Source organism: Crocodylus siamensis, chromosome 13 (assembly GCF_052110815.1).
Source record: "Crocodylus siamensis isolate JL-2025a chromosome 13, ASM5211081v1, whole genome shotgun sequence".
NCBI classification, from domain to species: Eukaryota; Metazoa; Chordata; order Crocodylia; family Crocodylidae; genus Crocodylus; species Crocodylus siamensis.
The window spans coordinates 3,483,717-3,500,412 of record NC_143407.1 but is presented as its reverse complement, the minus strand read 5'-3'; the positions used below and the strand labels follow the sequence as shown (position 1 = coordinate 3,500,412).

General features: G+C 46.7%; 1 protein-coding gene across 1 annotated transcript in view; it reads left to right on the top strand.

The window, feature by feature from the left end:
- The window catches only part of LOC149853683 (complement receptor type 1-like), a 64,120-nt gene that overhangs the window by 13,508 nt on the left and 33,916 nt on the right, over nucleotides 1-16,696 (top strand). The window contains exons 9-23 of the mRNA XM_090026325.1: nucleotides 373-564; nucleotides 779-875; nucleotides 1,148-1,233; nucleotides 1,620-1,811; nucleotides 2,118-2,300; nucleotides 3,202-3,387; nucleotides 3,602-3,698; nucleotides 3,971-4,056; nucleotides 4,443-4,634; nucleotides 4,945-5,127; nucleotides 5,927-6,112; nucleotides 7,280-7,376; nucleotides 8,412-8,497; nucleotides 9,642-9,674; nucleotides 11,420-11,448. Of these exons, the coding sequence (XP_089882451.1) occupies nucleotides 373-564; nucleotides 779-875; nucleotides 1,148-1,233; nucleotides 1,620-1,811; nucleotides 2,118-2,300; nucleotides 3,202-3,387; nucleotides 3,602-3,698; nucleotides 3,971-4,056; nucleotides 4,443-4,634; nucleotides 4,945-5,127; nucleotides 5,927-6,112; nucleotides 7,280-7,376; nucleotides 8,412-8,497; nucleotides 9,642-9,674; nucleotides 11,420-11,448 (1,925 nt within the window). The remainder of the gene's footprint in view (nucleotides 1-372; nucleotides 565-778; nucleotides 876-1,147; nucleotides 1,234-1,619; nucleotides 1,812-2,117; nucleotides 2,301-3,201; nucleotides 3,388-3,601; nucleotides 3,699-3,970; nucleotides 4,057-4,442; nucleotides 4,635-4,944; nucleotides 5,128-5,926; nucleotides 6,113-7,279; nucleotides 7,377-8,411; nucleotides 8,498-9,641; nucleotides 9,675-11,419; nucleotides 11,449-16,696) is intronic.

The following is a 16,696-nucleotide window of genomic DNA, read 5'->3' as shown; positions in this document are numbered from 1 at the left end:
CAGCTGCGGCAGTCAATGCCTGTGACTCTCTATTTTTTTTTTTTTTTCGGGCTCCTCTAGGTAGAGGATCAGGGGGAGGGAAGCTTTAAGCTGGTTCTTAGGCTATGGTGAAGACTGTGTTCTTCGTGTATTTGCAAGCAGGGGAATCGACTTGTATGGGGTGCTCCCTAGCTTTGTGTGAGCCACTAAGTGTGTAAAGAAGTAGTTTGGAGACCCTGCTACTCTTGTTTAGATTTGGCTTCCAAACGGCCTAGTTAGAAAAGCATATGCCCCTCCCCAGAGAAAATGCGCTACTTTGCAGAAGTGTTTAAGTGGTGCTGGTATCTCTCAAGCTTGGAAATGAAGCCTTTGGTGCCCTGTCTCCTTTTCCAGCACTAGCCCATTGCGGACCTCCTCCAAGGTTCCCTTTTGCTGAGCCAAGTGCCGGCGGAAATGAGTCGCATCCTGTGGGGACCCGCCTCCGGTACCGGTGTCGCCCTGGTTACGCCCACGTTAGCGGACTGTCTCCGTTTGTCACTTGCTTGGAAAACTCCTCCTGGTCCGAGGCCCCTGTGTTCTGCGAAGGTGAGTGCTTGTTACCTGCTAGCTCTCGGTTGAGAAATGAGCCGTCTTCCCACAGCTGAGCCTCTCTGTCTTGGCACGAGGCTTGCCCTGGCTCCCATCAGCACTGTCCATGACCCTGCCACTGGAGAATCTCTCCTCCTTCCCTTGTGGAGGTGTCTGGGGGGCTGAGCAAGGGTAATGGTAAAGCTGTGCTAACCCTGGGGGCCTTGTCCAGGGAAACTGTGCACAACTCCGGAGATACCAAATGGCAGAGTCGTGGTCCTAACAGACACTCGGTTTGGAGCTACGATCAACTTCACCTGTAATGTTGGGTGAGTGTCGAAGTATCTGTGCTGATTTTCATGAACAGGACTTGGGTTGGTGGGAGGTGGCAATGGGGAGAGCTGGCCTAACTTGGGAAAACTATGCAAGGTGAAGTGTGCTAAGCCAGGGGCTTTTGGTGGGTCTAAGGAGGTTGGGACCCTCTGGCTACATCTGTCTGGTGGCAGTGGGGCACCAGCAAGCTTGGGCTGTGCCTCTGCCCTGGTTCTCTGAGGCCTTGTGCAAGAAACTTGACCCTTCTTTCCCTTTCTTCTTTCTCTAGCTTCAGACTGATTGGGCCAACTTCAGCTACATGTGTTCTTGCTGGTACCAGTGTTGACTGGAATAAGGAGCTTCCAATTTGTGATGGTAAGCTGATTGTAACAGGTGTGGGAGCAAGTCCCTGTGTGAAGTCAGGGCTGTGTAACCAAGCAGCAGAAGCTTGTCCTTGACTTTTTCTCTTAAACAATGTCAGTAATGCTGGGCTTAGCCAGGGAGGGGAATGAGGATGGCTCAATTTGTCCTGGGGCTGGGAGGCCTACAGAACTGAACCATTAAGGAAATCTTTGGTCTCTCTAGGCTGGCTGGACAGTGCTCAAAGGCCCAACCCACGAGCTCTGTAGTACTGACTGGGCGCTCCAGCCAGCAGCACTTTCCTTCCCGGGCCCTTAACCCTCAATTCATAGTAGGAAGTGTCTGGGTCACCCTTGGCAGCAGGGGTCCAGAACAATCCTGTTGGCTTCCTTCTCCTCCAGCAATTCCATGCACTTCGCCTCCGAACATCTCCAATGGAGAACACACCAACACGGGTGGGGACTTTGTCTTTGGCTCGGTGGTCACGTACACATGCAACTCTGGTTTCTCCCTCGTTGGAAATTCTTCCATCCACTGCACCACAAAGGACAATGTCAATGGAGTCTGGAGCGGACCTGCCCCCGAGTGCAAAGGTGACTGTTGCCTGTGTGCACTACTCCTTGTCGTCTTGCTCTACTTCCCCCCCCCCCCCTTTCTGGCAAGCTTTTATTCTTGTTTTCTCTTGCTTGGCAACACAGAAGAAAATAAATTTAATGTGGGTTTTAAGCTATGCATCATTACTCAATGGCTGCTTGTTAATTAGGGACACCTTGATGGAAGCAATTTTTTGCTTCTTTGCACTTGCTTCTACCTTGGTCATTGCTCATAGTCTAAAACACTTTTTCCCTGACTCCTTTTCTTGGTGCTGACTCTGCTTGTGCTGCTATCTTAACTTCCAGTGGTCAGTTGTCCGAACCCAGAGGTCCAAAATGGAAAGAAGGTGTCTGGATTCGGACCTCACTATACATACAGAGATGCAGTAACATTTGAATGCAACGCTGGCTATGCTCTGAATGGCAGCCATCTGATTCGGTGTGAAGCGGACAATGCCTGGAGCCCTCCTGTCCCGATGTGTGTCCGACGTAAGTGTGAGCTCTTAATCTCTTAAGCAGCACGTGGAGAGACGGCTATGGAGTGGCTTCTGCGGAAAGGTGTGGCACTTGTTCCCTGTCTTGCTATGGGCGTGACCGTACCTGCTCCCCCTACCTGGTTCAAAAGTTGATATTGTGCCAAGTGTGAAGTCTTGCTAGGAGGAAGATGGGATGTTGCTCCCACCTGTGTGCTCTTGCACTAGCCTTGCACAGGGCTTGTAACCAGTGGGCGTGTCTTTCTGATAGCTTTCTAGCTTGAGAAACCTGTAAGCCTGTATAGCCTTCCTTATTTTGGGGGGCGGGGAGTTTTTTGGCAGCTGCCAGCAAGGTTTTGGGGTGCATTTCAAACACAGCTACATGGCATCAGACTCGGAAAACACATGGAATATGGGTGACAAGCACATGGCTACTGTAGTGGGCAGGAGTTCAAGGACAGGACTCGGTTGGATGTGTGTGATCAGCAGCAGGGTGAGTGGTAGCTGGGTTTTACCCCGTCAGTTCAGGGGACTACACAGGGCGTCGGGCAGCTGCGGCAGTTGATGCCTGTGACTTTCTTTTTTTCAGGCGCCTCTAGGTGGAGGATCAGGGGGAGGGAAGCTTTAAGCTGGTTCCTAGGCTATGGTGAAGACTCTGCTCTTCGTGTATTTGCAAGCAAGGGAATCGACTTGTATGGGGTGCTCCCTAGCTTTGTGTGAGCCACTAAGTGTGTAAAGAAGTAGTTTGGAGACCCTGCTACTCTTGTTTAGATTTGGCTTCCAAACGGCCTAGTTAGGAAAGCATATGCCCCTCCCCAGAGAAAATGCGCTACTTTGCAGAAGTGTTTAATTGGTGCTGGTATCTCTTGACCTTGGAAGTGAAACCTCCTGTGCCCTGTCTCCTCTTCTAACACTAGGCCCTTGCGGACCTCCTCCAAGGTTCACTTTTGCTGAGCCAAGTGCCGGCGGAAATGAGTCGCATCCTGTGGGGACCCGCCTCGAGTACCGGTGTCGCCCTGGTTACGCCCATGTTAGCGGACTGTCTCCGTTTGTCACTTGCTTGGAAAACTCCTCCTGGTCCGAGGCCCCTGTGTTCTGCGAAGGTGAGTGCTTGTTACCTGCTAGCTCTCGGTTGAGAAATGAGCCGTCTTCCCACAGCTGAGCCTCTCTGTCTTGGCACGAGGCTTGCCCTGGCTCCCATCAGCACTGTCCATGACCCTGCCACTGGAGAATCTCTCCTCCTTCCCTTGTGGAGGTGTCTGGGGGGCTGAGCAAGGGTAATGGTAAAGCTGTGCTAACCCTGGGGGCCTTGTCCAGGGAAACTGTGCACAACTCCGGAGATACCAAATGGCAGAGTCGTGGTCCTAACAGACACTCGGTTTGGAGCTACGATCAACTTCACCTGTAATGAAGGGTGAGTGTCGAAGTATCTGTGCTGATTTTCATGAACAGGACTTGGGTTGGTGGGAGGTGGCAATGGGGAGAGCTGGCCTAACTTGGGAAAACTATGCAAGGTGAAGTGTGCTAAGCCAGGGGCTTTTGGTGGGTCTAAGGAGGTTGGGACCCTCTGGCTACATCTGTCTGGTGGCAGTGGGGCACCAGCAAGCTTGGGCTGTGCCTCTGCCCTGGTTCTGTGAGGCCTTGTGCAAGAAACTTGACCCTTCTTTCCCTTTCTTCTTTCTCTAGCTTCAGACTGATTGGGCCAACTTCAGCTACATGTGTTCTTGCTGGTACCAGTGTTGACTGGAATAAGGAGCTTCCAATTTGTGATGGTAAGCTGATTGTAACAGGTGTGGGAGCAAGTCCCTGTGTGAAGTCAGGGCTGTGTAACCAAGCAGCAGAAGCTTGTCCTTGACTTTTTCTCTTAAACAATGTCAGTAATGCTGGGCTTAGCCAGGGAGGGGAATGAGGATGGCTCAATTTGTCCTGGGGCTGGGAGGCCTACAGAACTGAACCATTAAGGAAATCTTTGGTCTCTCTAGGCTGGCTGGACAGTGCTCAAAGGCCCAACCCACGAGCTCTGTAGTACTGACTGGGCGCTCTAGCCAGCAGCACTTTCCTTCCTGGGCCCTTAACCCTCAATTCATAGTAGGAAGTGTCTGGGTCACCCTTGGCAGCAGGGGTCCAGAACAATCCTGTTGGCTTCCTTCTCCTCCAGCAATTCCATGCACTTCGCCTCCGAACATCTCCAATGGAGAACACACCAACACGGGTGGGGACTTTGTCTTTGGCTCGGTGGTCACGTACACATGCAACTCTGGTTTCTCCCTCGTTGGAAATTCTTCCATCCACTGCACCACAAAGGACAATGTCAATGGAGTCTGGAGCGGACCTGCCCCCGAGTGCAAAGGTGACTGTTGCCTGTGTGCACTACTCCTTGTCGTCTTGCTCTACTTCCCCCCCCCCCCCCCCTTTCTGGCAAGCTTTTATTCTTGTTTTCTCTTGCTTGGCAACACAGAAGAAAATAAATTTAATGTGGGTTTTAAGCTATGCATCATTACTCAATGGCTGCTTGTTAATTAGGGACACCTTGATGGAAGCAATTTTTTGCTTCTTTGCACTTGCTTCTACCTTGGTCATTGCTCATAGTCTAAAACACTTTTTCCCTGACTCCTTTTTCTTGGTGCTGACTCTGCTTGTGCTGCTATCTTAACTTCCAGTGGTCAGTTGTCCGAACCCAGAGGTCCAAAATGGAAAGAAGGTGTCTGGATTCGGACCTCACTATACATACAGAGATGCAGTAACATTTGAATGCAACGCTGGCTATGCTCTGAATGGCAGCCATCTGATTCAGTGTGAAGCTGACAGTGCCTGGAGCCCTCCTGTCCCGACGTGTGACCTACGTGAGTGAGCTGTCCATTTAACCTGTATGTTTTAAGTAACACCTAATAATGTGTTGGAAGCTCAAGTGCGAGTGGCCTCAGCAGACGGGTGCAATGTTGCTGTTCTCCCTTGTGCTGTCATGGACACGGTTACGAGTGGAAGGAAAGCTATGGTTGCGTCTGGCAGAGGTGGAAGAATGTGATCTTGTGCAAAGTTTGAGGTTTTTAAGATACGGTTCCCGGAGAAGACAAACAAAAGGATCGGATTCCTATAGCGAGCTCCAGAAACTTGTTCTGTGCCATGACAAATAGAAAGCGTTATCGGCTTGCAGCCCCCTGCAAGGTGTCTGTGACTGTTAGGTATGCTTCTAGTAGTTTCTAGTCTGACAAGTTTAAATTCATAACCTCTTCCTTGAGGGGCCCTTCGGGAGGTTTTTTTAGCAGCTGCCGGAAGGTGCATCTCAACAGCACTTCAGTGGCTACAGAAGGACCAGTAGCCTGGCAGCTCGGGGAATTTGCCACCTGGTTCTTAGGCTGATGGCAAAGTCCCTGCTCCTGCTGGTAGCTGCTCATGGTTGAAAATGAGGGGTCTTGATTGTATTGCTCCCTGTAGGTTCATGCATGTGGAGTGGAACTTTAGCTCCGTAAGTTGAGCGTCTTTAGCACAAGTATCAAAGCAACTCCAAGGCCCTGGTTTTAAGAACGTCTTGCTCTGTGTCCAAAAAGCAGCTTGTGGCTTGGGAATTCTGAGTAGTGTCTGGTCCAGATCATCCACTAAGTTGTCAGCGCTCAATTTTTCCTTTCTTTTTTCTAATGCTAGGACACTGTGGCCCCCCTCCAAGGGTCAGCTTCGCAGAGCCAAATGGGACTGCAGACAAGTCCTACCCTGTCGGGACCACCCTCGCCTACCACTGTTGCCCAGGCTATGCTGTTACTGGTGGCGAACCTCAGACCATTACCTGTCTGGCCACTGCTGCCTGGTCGTCGGCCCCGAAGTCTTGCGTCGGTGAGTGTCTGCGTTACTGTCTCAGCAGATCTGTGTGCCGCTCGAACCTGCTTTCCAGTTCAGGGATGACCGCCAACCTTTTTCTACAAGTGAGAGGAACCTCACCTGACTGGCTGTGGCTGGTGGTAGGGAATTTCATGCCTTTTTTCTTTCCTAGCCTCAAGTCTAGTTTGAGCAGTAACCTGACTACACCATAGATCTCACCAACCAGCTCTTTGGGAGCTGTTGCATGTGGGTTGTCTGGGTCTGCTGACTTTGAGATGTTTGTCTAGCAGACCTCTGTCTAATATCCTTCCTGCCTACTAATACCATGGAAAACATGGTCTTGTATGAGACCTGAGCAATACTTGTTTTTCTCGCATAAATTGTTTCTGGTGTTTTGGTTTTTTTTAATTGCACCCATTCTGCTTTCTTAAGCTATAAAAGCTGCCCTTCTTAGGACTGTAGGGCTGGAAGGGATCTCACAAAGTCGTCCAGTCCAGTCCCCTTGTTTTAGGGCAGGAGTATCCTTGACTAAACCAACCCACCCAACTGTCCGTCAAATGTGCTTTTAAATTTCCAGAGTCAGAGATTTCCTTCCATAGCTTCTCTAGGCAGCCTGTTCCAATGCCAAAACCTCACCTGGAGCCAGAAGTCCTCCTAATCTTACCTAAAGCCTTTCATTTGGTGGTGGGCCTATATCAATTATGAAGGTGACCTTTTTTTTTTCCTTTTTAAAAAGGTGGGGGGGGGATAGAGGTAAAACCAGGTTTTTAAACTTTTCAACTATGCATCATCGCTGTTTTGCCTTATTTAACCTCTAATCCCTCACTTCTTCCTTTTCTTCTACTTTATTTGTGGCTGATGGCCAGAGTCAGTGGGAGTATGCACACGTGAGGAAGTGCTTTCAGAATCTAGGTCTTGTGGGCAAATTTGCCCTTCAGGCTGTAGGGAACTACATCACGTTGAATTACTGGTGATTTGCGTTGTATAATAATCGTGTGTTGGCTTTAGACCATCTCTGAACCTTCTGGTACAGCTGGCTGCTGCCACACAGGGTTCTAGAGTATTGAATCATCTGGCTTATCCAGAAAGATGTGTACTGGGTTGAGATGTAAAGGTCAGTGTACTTTTTTTTTTAAACGTGTATATTTCTCAAGGTAACATGAAGGCTTTGTTTCTTCATAGGGAAAAGGTGCACCGTTCCAGAGCTACAGAATGGCAAAATTGATGATAAAGGTGGTTTTCAGCTTGGTGGAACAGCCAGCTTTTCTTGTAACCAAGGGTAAGCGTCATGTCATCTGTGCTGGCTGACGGAACTTCTGGATTACAAATAACCAATACGGTTTAGGAAAATGAGGCCGGAAAGCCTGGCTTGACTTCCAGTGGGTGCTGGAGCTGGTGCTGTAGAGCTCTAGCTGCAAGCTGAGTCTCCTAATACGTGTTAAGTCTGGACTTTTGGTGGGGTGGAAGGAGGCTGGCCATCTGACAACTGGGGCGATTTTGATAGGGAGCGGAGTGCCAGCGCACTTGGGCATTCCCAAAAGACCCCAGCCCAACCTACAGCTCTTAGCAAACCCTCCTAGCATGTGGTTGACTTGTGGGTAATAAAGAAAAGCCCCACCCTTATCTTTCTACGCAGGATCCCATAGGGGCTGCCAGGTCTGTAATTGTACAGGACCTGACGACTTGGGGTTTAAGCTTGCTATTCCAGTCTTGGACACTGACGTGCTTGGGCTTCAGGAAAGTGGAGAACCTGATGGGGAAGATGGTTCTTCTGACCCATCTTCTCTCCCATCACTACTCCTGGGACGGGCTTGTGTGCATGTGTGAGACCTTACTAATATTGCATGGGTTTTGGCCAAGCTGCTCGCACCATTGGTTTTGCTCTTATTTGGTTCTTGCTCCCATAGTAGATCAGGAGAACTGGAAGGAGCCACTTCAGCAGCAGTGTCTAGTGCATTCAGTAGCACCAAGGAAAGGGTCCGTCTCGCCTAGCAGACTTGCTGCGTTCTGGGCTAGGTTTAGCCAGAAAGCCACAATGAACAGCTTGAAAAGGGCTGGTCTCTGCTGCCTGGCACATGTAGCCCTGGTGAAAGTGGGAAGAGAGAAACTGGAACTGCTTTTAAGCTGAACCCAAAACAGTGTAGCAGGCCTGGGAATCAGGGGAAAGTCTCTGGCAGCGTACCTGATTGTGTACAAGCTTGGTGCTTGGCTTTGCCAACTGGCAGAATAAAAGTGTGGAGAGATGGGATGGGCTATGGTCAAATGTCCTACCTGTTTTGCTCAAGTCTAATGGTTTTTTGTTTCCTTCCTCCAGGTATTCACTGCAAGGGCCAAACTCTACCAAGTGCGTGGTTTCTGGCAACAACGTGGCATGGGATCAGCCAATACCAACGTGTATCCGTAAGTTGGTTTTAATGGCTTTCAAGGGGTGGGGCATGTCTGGCAACACTGCCTTGTAAATGGTATAGTAGAGGCTTCGTTCTTTCCGTACCTTGGTTGTAAAGCCAAATGACAGTAAAAACTAAGGGAGTTACTTCTGACTGGGGAAAGGACTGAAAAAGTGCGATTTTAATCTTGGTGTTCAGTGACTCCTGTAAATGAAACTCTTTTATAAGGGAAGCTCCCTTTCAGCATGAGACGTAGGGTCCATTATAACCAACAGATCTTAGGTACTGACGCAAACTGGCAGGCTGTCGTTGTGGTGGGAAGATGGATAAGGTTCACGTTCCTGTGTTTACTGTCATTCTTGAAGTCCATGGTGCATTGTATTTTTCCCCATCGTGCTTCTGACTTCCAGCTTAAAATGAGCTACTGTTACAAGATCAACTCTGGTTTTAGTTGTTTTGGCTGGTGGGACAATACTGCCACCAAATATACAAAGCAAGAGGTATTGGCCTTTAGACCGTTGGGGAAGGAGCATGCTCTTGAATAGCTTCCGAGTCTCTGTTCCCTAGAGCACTTGCCTGCAGTTGTGAATGTTGGGTAGAGGCTGGGTAAAAGAGTGAAAGTTGAGAACAGTTTTTTGAATTTGTACGGTATGTGTGGCTTCTGAATGACGTGGAGGAATTGCACAACCCTCCCCCACCATAGATGATGATGATGAAGAATAACTTTCTGTGTAGAAAGCTGGTTCGTCCTTAACCATCCACTTTTTTTTTTTTTTTTGGTAACTGGCATTGGACAGTTTATACTTTTCATAAATCGTGTGTTGGCACAAAGTATCAAGTATTGCCCTCCTTTTGATTTCTGTGATATTATTGGGACACCGGGATCATGCTCTGATCCTCCATCTAGTAAAAATCTGCCACGCCTATGTTGGTGCATATACAATTCCTGGAGAAGCTGCCCTCTTCTCTTTTCATTGTTGTTGGTCTGTCAGCATTTCGGGTCATGGCTTTCAGCCTCTCCCACTTCTGTTTTGGTTTAAATCTAGTCCTTGCAGATTACACCCTGAATATTAAGTGTCGTTTACCTTGAATTTACTGACGGCTAGTTAGCACTTACAACTTCAGATTTTAGCTTACCTCTTAATTTGTCTCCCTAGGGGAGCCCAACACTGCTACAACGACTGCTATTGGTAAGTATTTTTTGTGCATTTAAAACTAACTTTGTACTTTAAGCTAGTACAATATAGTACCAATTGTGAACCTTTTTATTTTCATGACTGAGATGGCTTCTGTTACTGTAACAACAGCAAGTAGATTCCTCTGAGCTCATCTGCCTTTTGGCAACCTGAACCTGTGTCTACGCGGATGTCAAGAAAAGGCACACTTTATTGTAAACTGGAATAATTCATTAATGAACACCTCCAAAATATCCTATAAGAACAAAACTTTTTTTTTTCTTAGTCTAGGTCTAGATTTTTCTAGCATGTAGGTTTTCTGTGCTTTTTTTTTTTTAAATTGTTTTAATGATCCCTTTTTTAAGAAGATACGGCTGCCTATTTTAAATCAATTTAAAAAAATCTGGAATTACTTTTTGTCAAGTTAGGCTTTCTCCTTTTTTGCTACTCTGTAATTATGACACGAGCAATTAATGAGGTGTATAAACGAATCTAGTGACCAGTCTATAGATGCATGAGGGAGAGGTTGAACATGTGGTGAAACACTGGAGAGTAGGATAAATATATGCAAAATTTCTTTTAAGCTTATTTCTTTCCCTTGGCCTGAACAGAGATAACACGTGTGACACTAATATCCATTTAATCTTTTTTCTAGATAAGATAGAATTGGCAAAACCATCAATGAGTGCTTTGCCCTTCACGTGCAACTCTAACAGATCTTTGTTTAAACTTTTTAATGATATCTTCATAAAACTTAACATTAAGTTAATTCAGAATTTAGCTTGCCTCTTAACTTGTCTCCTTAGGGGAGCCCAACACTGCTACCGCAGTTGCTACTGGTGAGTAGCTTAAAAACAAATGAAAAAAAACCCAACTTCAGTTTGAAAAAAGAAAAATAATAGTATCCAGTTGTACTAGGAATTTATTTACGACCCAAGCCTGCACACATTGAATAAAAGATGAAACTCAAGCAAATGTGATCCTTGATCAGTAGGGCAAGCAGTGGTGCAGATCCTAAACCAGGAAGGGTGGAAGTCTGCCTCTAATCCTTTCAGGGATACCAGGCAGATTTGTGCCCTTGGAGAACTTAAGTGCTGGTCTGTTGTAGTCCCCCCCCGGTGAAGCTTGCTGTCAAGGCTTCTTAGTTTGGTAATCCTATGCGAAGTACTGTGAAGGGACTGACATTTACCTTGCAGTGTTCAAGGTCTGTCATGGATGCACTCTGTAATGTGACTAGTTTGCAGGGAGGGCTGAGGTAGAGTGTGATGCTGCTTTTAAATTGGTATGGTCTAATCTGCGTAGCTGGCCCCTTGCCCATCCAAATGAAGTGTGCGCTTCAGTTATCCTTCCTGTGTTGGAGCAGGAGTCCAGCTCTGTATTTTTTTTTTTTTTTATGCTCCTATGACTGACTTGTCACGGTCATTTCAGTCTGCAGCACCTGACTCTGAATCTTTCCATTGCAATTGGCTTGTCTTCCCTTTACAAGCTACCACACTAATTTTCTTACTATATTAAGGTAGCTAGTTGAAAGAAGTCTCTTAAAGACTAGTGTCTTCTGTTAAAGTGGAAAACATTTGCTTGTAGTGAAGTCTCAAAAGGATGTGTGTGCCGTCATTTTTTATTTGCATTCGCCAGAAGTTTCCCAGAAGCATCAGAATAAACACCTCTGGCATAGTTTAGGAATAACAATCCTGTGTCTGTGCTGGGGCTTGACCTTCTGAGCCTGACTGTTTTAACTTCCTTCATTTTGGCTCTTTCAGGCAGCATACCTCTCCTTCTGGCACTGCTGGTGCTGAACTTGTGAAATCAGGTAGAGATCTGGCATGGAAGAAAAGTGGAAGAGCCTGAAAAGCCTGAATTCATCTGACTTGCACTGAATTTCTGAGGTGGTGTTGAACTCGCTGACATGGAGTTGACATTGCTCTCACTGCAGTTTTTCTCCTTTGGTAAATTTTAATATGGCAAAAATGAGGTCCGAGTTCTGCCCGTTGTGCCTCTCACTTGTCAACTGAGCATGTACATGGTGGTACAAAGGATCAAGACCAAATGTTGGGAACACAAGGGAACTTTAGGCTTTATCTCCACATAATGCTGGATTTTTTTCTTAAAGGGCACTTAAGCCATTTGTATGGCAAGTTGTTGGACTTATGTGGAGGTTTTGACCTCCAAAGTGCAATATTATCCCTTTTTTCTAATGGCTTGATGCCAAAGAGACTTGGCTTGAAATCTTGCAGGTTCTTTTTTGGGTGCACTTTGCACTTCAGCTGGACTCTTGAGGTTTTTGCTTCAGGGTCTCCCAGGATAATTGGCATTCCTCTGCTTCCTATACCACTAAGCTTTGACACATCTGTTCTTACTCAGTTTAGTGTTTGTCCTCAAGTACAACACAGTGAAATGTGCAAATGGTACTGTTTATGGCTTTGAAAGATGTCCAGAATCTGTATTACCAAGACTATCTTAATGTGCTTCTCCTGCAAAGAAGAACAACCTGCATTTGTTTCTATAGGAATGATAAGCTGTTCTTGATTAGCAAGCAGCAAAATGGTTGTATTTTAAGATCTTCAGTGACTTGGTGCCTAAACTAAATCTCTCATATTTCAGCAGCAGAAAATGAGTTGTTGATGCACTATTTTTTTTAAATGCTTCTCTCTGCAAGAAAGGTGATTCGTAAGCGAATATTGCACCTCCCTGTTTGAAAAGATGTTTAATAATGCAATATTTGATCTTCCTGTTGAGGATGTTTATAAGCAAATGTGGGACTCTTTTGCACTGTTTACAGTATAATTTATATGTAGATCTGTACTACACAAGTTGTACAAAGTGTTTAATTATTTGAATGAAACTTCCTCAAATGAAACTGGGGTTCTAGCATTTCTTTTTCTACGAGATGGTGTTCCTAAAGAATCCTGTCTTTATGTGCACTAAAACAGCTGGGACACTGTGTGGAAGCACTGTTAAAATCTAACCCCCTTCTGGAAAAGATTTAACATCCTCTCCCCCCCACACATGCATGCGCACAAGGCAAGTGAAACTACAGGGGCTTCTAGGATCATGCCTGCAGGAAAATACTTGTGCAATGTGGTAGGCTCTACATCTAAAATACAAATAGATTTATGATGCTTACTAAAGTGGGCAAAAGTGCTGTTTCTGTTCCGATTTTTTTTTAACCCTGGGAGGGAATAGGATGGCTCTGTGCCCAGTCTCTTCAAGCCCCTACTGTAAATGTATAAGCCTCTTGCTTGCACCAAGGCAGCTTGTTCTGTTTTCAGCCCTGTAAAGAGAGAGCGAGCACCAGCTCTATCCGTGTGCATGGAGGGTGAGGAAAGCATCCATATTCCCTGTCATCCAGTTGGAAAAGCCAGGCTGTTTTTGTTCCATTCTAGCTGAAGTTGTAATCCCTTCTCAGCAACTGCAGGGAAATGGTGAACCTGACTCTTCCAACTAGGCTTTCACAGATCAGGTGGAAATAGGCAGTGCAAGGAAAGCTTAATACAAGGACAGGCAACAGAAGAGGTGGGTTCTGTCTTTGTCCATTTAGCCAGAGCACCTGTGCTTACACTATTTGTTTCCTTCTCTGACTAGTCCCCTGCTTTATCTCTTGTTTTGGCAGATGCATGAATGTTCAGATGCTGCTTAGAATCCCAATCCCTACCTAGAAAAGGACTTGCAGGCCTAAAACAGGATTTGGACATCAAAGTCCAAAGTACTGACCCAGAGGTGTCTCTCTCAGGTGCTTTAACCTTGAAGGTACCTGAACTTGCTAGGAGGCTCTCTGTTTCTGACCTGGCAGTCTCCTAGTCTCTCTGAATCCTCCTGGCTCGAACAGTTTAAGTAAGATCCAGTAGGATCCAGAAATTGGATGGAGTGGTGGCTCGGACCCTGGATGGGCCTGATTTTTGATAGGTAGGGTCCCATGGATATGCCTCCAACTGGAGAGGGACAATGCAAAGGTTGCACAATCCTTACTGAAGAGCAGCACAACTGGGTGCTCATGAATTAACTTTGGCCTCTTATGGTGGTGTTGCTAAAGAGGATAACATGGGTAAAGAGGATAGCATGGCATGATGCCATGTAGTGGTTCACTTGTAGCACCTGGAAGTCAGGTGTAGAAAGCATTGCTTACAGACCACCCTCATGTTGGTTGAGTTACCCCTACCCCTACTCCACCAAGTGTGTGGAGATCTGGACAGGACTTCAGCTCCGCATACAAGACTAGACAGCAAATGCAGGAGATGACCTGGGTCATTTGTAGGACAGTAGTCTAGTCTGGAGGCATCCTCCTAGGAGTCCAGCCTGGGCTTCCATCCCTGTTAAGCTACTTATCAGCATGCTGCTTGGCCTCTTTTACAGCTCAGCAGAGGAGAATAAGTATGTTTGCATTAATTACTTGCACATAGTCAGATTTAAGGAGCTGGCACTTCTTCCTGGTACTAGGAGCCACCTTCATGGCTGGAGGTGTGCGATTAGCATACCTGCTGTGTGTTTTGCCTGGTCTCCTATCTGTATGAAGGTGCCTTTTCGCCTCCATCCTCCTTCCCTAATATCTTCCCTTGTCACTGAGCAATCATTCTACTCCCTCATCTGTGTTGCAAGTATAGAAGCTCCTTTCTTGGGCAGATCTGACTTTTATTCCCGCTGTCATTTTTCTTTTTCCTGAATACTTGGCCTCAGTCCATTCATGTCCTGCTATTGTCTAAGTGCTAAACAGGCTAGAGCTAAAACACTGCAAGATATTTCCTCATGGGTTGGTCTGTATGTTTATTTAACCCCAAGCTTTGCATAGGCTTGCAGCAAGGTACTTATCTGTTGCCTGGTTAAAGGAACACAGTACTTGGGTAATGGGGGAAATTGAGGCAAGTGGGCTAGGGCTGTACTTCCGTCCCTTCCCCTCCCTTTAACGAACAATCAAAAAAATCCCAAATGGTTACTCAAGCCAGGGTTTTTTTGTATTAAAGCTTAAAAATATCTTGTGGAACAGTGACTAAGACATCTACATTTAGTAACTGAGACCTCTATACTATTCCTAGCTGGAGCAGCTACCTCCTAATTGTAAGTTCATAATTCCTGTTCATGCCTTACTAATATCTGTGCGTCACTAGTGACTAAGACATCTACATTTAGTAACTGAGACCTCTATACTATTCCTAGCTGGAGCAGCTACCTCCTAATTGTAAGTTCATAATTCCTGTTCAAGCCTTACTAATATCTGTGCGTCACTGTGGGACAATAGTGGAGGGTGTAAAAGCTCTGATGCAGGGCTGTAGTCTTCCAGTCATGGGCAACCTCTTCCTGCTTGCAGGGTCCTGACTCAGGGTTACTTAACAGCACTCCTGCTTCATAAGGGAGCAGTGCAAAGCTCCCTGGAGAGCAAATGTTGGGACCAGCTGAATAATTACAAGTGCCATTCCTATCCCTGCAAGGCTGAGCAAGACATCTTTCTGTATGCAGTGCTTCCTTTCTCTTTCCCTCCAACCAAGAACCTCAGCAGCTTTCAGCAGGGGGTTGGACTAGATGACCTTCTGAGGTCCCTTCCTACCCTATGCTTTTATGAATGAAGCACTATGTATAATCCACAATGCAGACTAGTAAAGCTTTTCTTGACTAGGTTGCCTGAGAAATTCAATGCACCTGCACACCAGGGAGGATGGGAGGAAGGCTTGCTTAAAGACTTTACTCCCTCTAGGCTCTCCCAAGCCAAGAAAGGCTCTGGGGCTGGCAGTCCAGAAGTTGGGGCAAGGGGATAAAAGTTTTAACTATTTGATGTGCATGCCCTAGAGAGCTCTCATCTGTAAGGAGGGCAGAAGAAACTTAGTGAAACAGCAGTTGCTGCAGGATGGTTGGAAAGGTAGCTTCATCTTAATCCAGGCACTAACAATGCAACTCTGACCCTTAACGGAAAAAGCCTGGCTATGACTAGATAAGAGGGAATGGAAATGATGCAGTGCGTGGGAGCAGTGATTAAAGACTGACTGCTCATTTGGAAAACATGGTCGTAGCAGCCACTTGGCTTCTAGCACCCTGTGTCACGGGCCATGCCCAAAATCTGCTCAGCCTACTGGGCACAAGCCTTCACCCACAGGTGCCCAGCTGCAGCCGTTTCCTGGTGGGCTACAGGCTATTCCTGTTTGAAGCCCAATTCCTTTAAGACTTTCAACCAAAAATGCTCCTAAATCCTCATCCGCAGAGCTGTGGTGCACTTGAAAGTTCATAGACTCATAGAAAATGAGGGTTGGAAGGGACCTCAGGAGGTCGCATCTGGCCCAAACAGGACCAGCCCCGACTACGTCATCCCAGCCAAGGCTTTGTCTGCCTGGGTCTTAAGCCTCCAAGGATAGCGATCCTACCATCCCTCTGTGTAACCTGTTCTAGTGCTTTACTACCCTCCTAGTGAGCAAGGTTTTTCCTAATATCCAACCCAAACTTCCTTTGCTTCAATTTGAAGTTATTCCATTCCAACCTATATGCCGCTCACTTGGTACTGCTTGTTTCCTTTAAACCTTTTTACTGTTTGTACTTTATACCGTCTGAAACTGCTTTACCACACCCTTTTGTTTGCCCTTCTCAGGAAATCTCTGAGATCGTAAAATTCATAACTGAGTTGGGAGGAGATCTTGCATACCTGGAGGGCCAAACCATTGCCTGGTAGCTGGGGTATAAAGAAGATGAGCAGACGGGCAGGGTCACTAACAGGCAGGCACCACAGAACCTGCTGGCACACATGCTTGCGTGCTCTGTTTTTAAGCGTACAGCTGGGTCATGCATATTTATAGTCATGAGGCTTTTTGTGCACTGCTGCTGTTTTCAGTTTTAAATGTTCCTAGCAGAATTTGCTGGTAAGAGGGTTTCAAAACAGGCAAAGCAGCTTTTCAGAGTATCCAACAACAACAGAAACAAACTTAAAAACCCTCCCCTACTGTGGGGGTCTTCAAGAGCAGGTTCGATGGATAGGTGGCTGGGGTATTATGACCCCAGCACTCGTTCCTGCCCAGGGCAGGGGGTCGGACTTGGTGATATATTCAGGTCCCTTCCGACCCTAG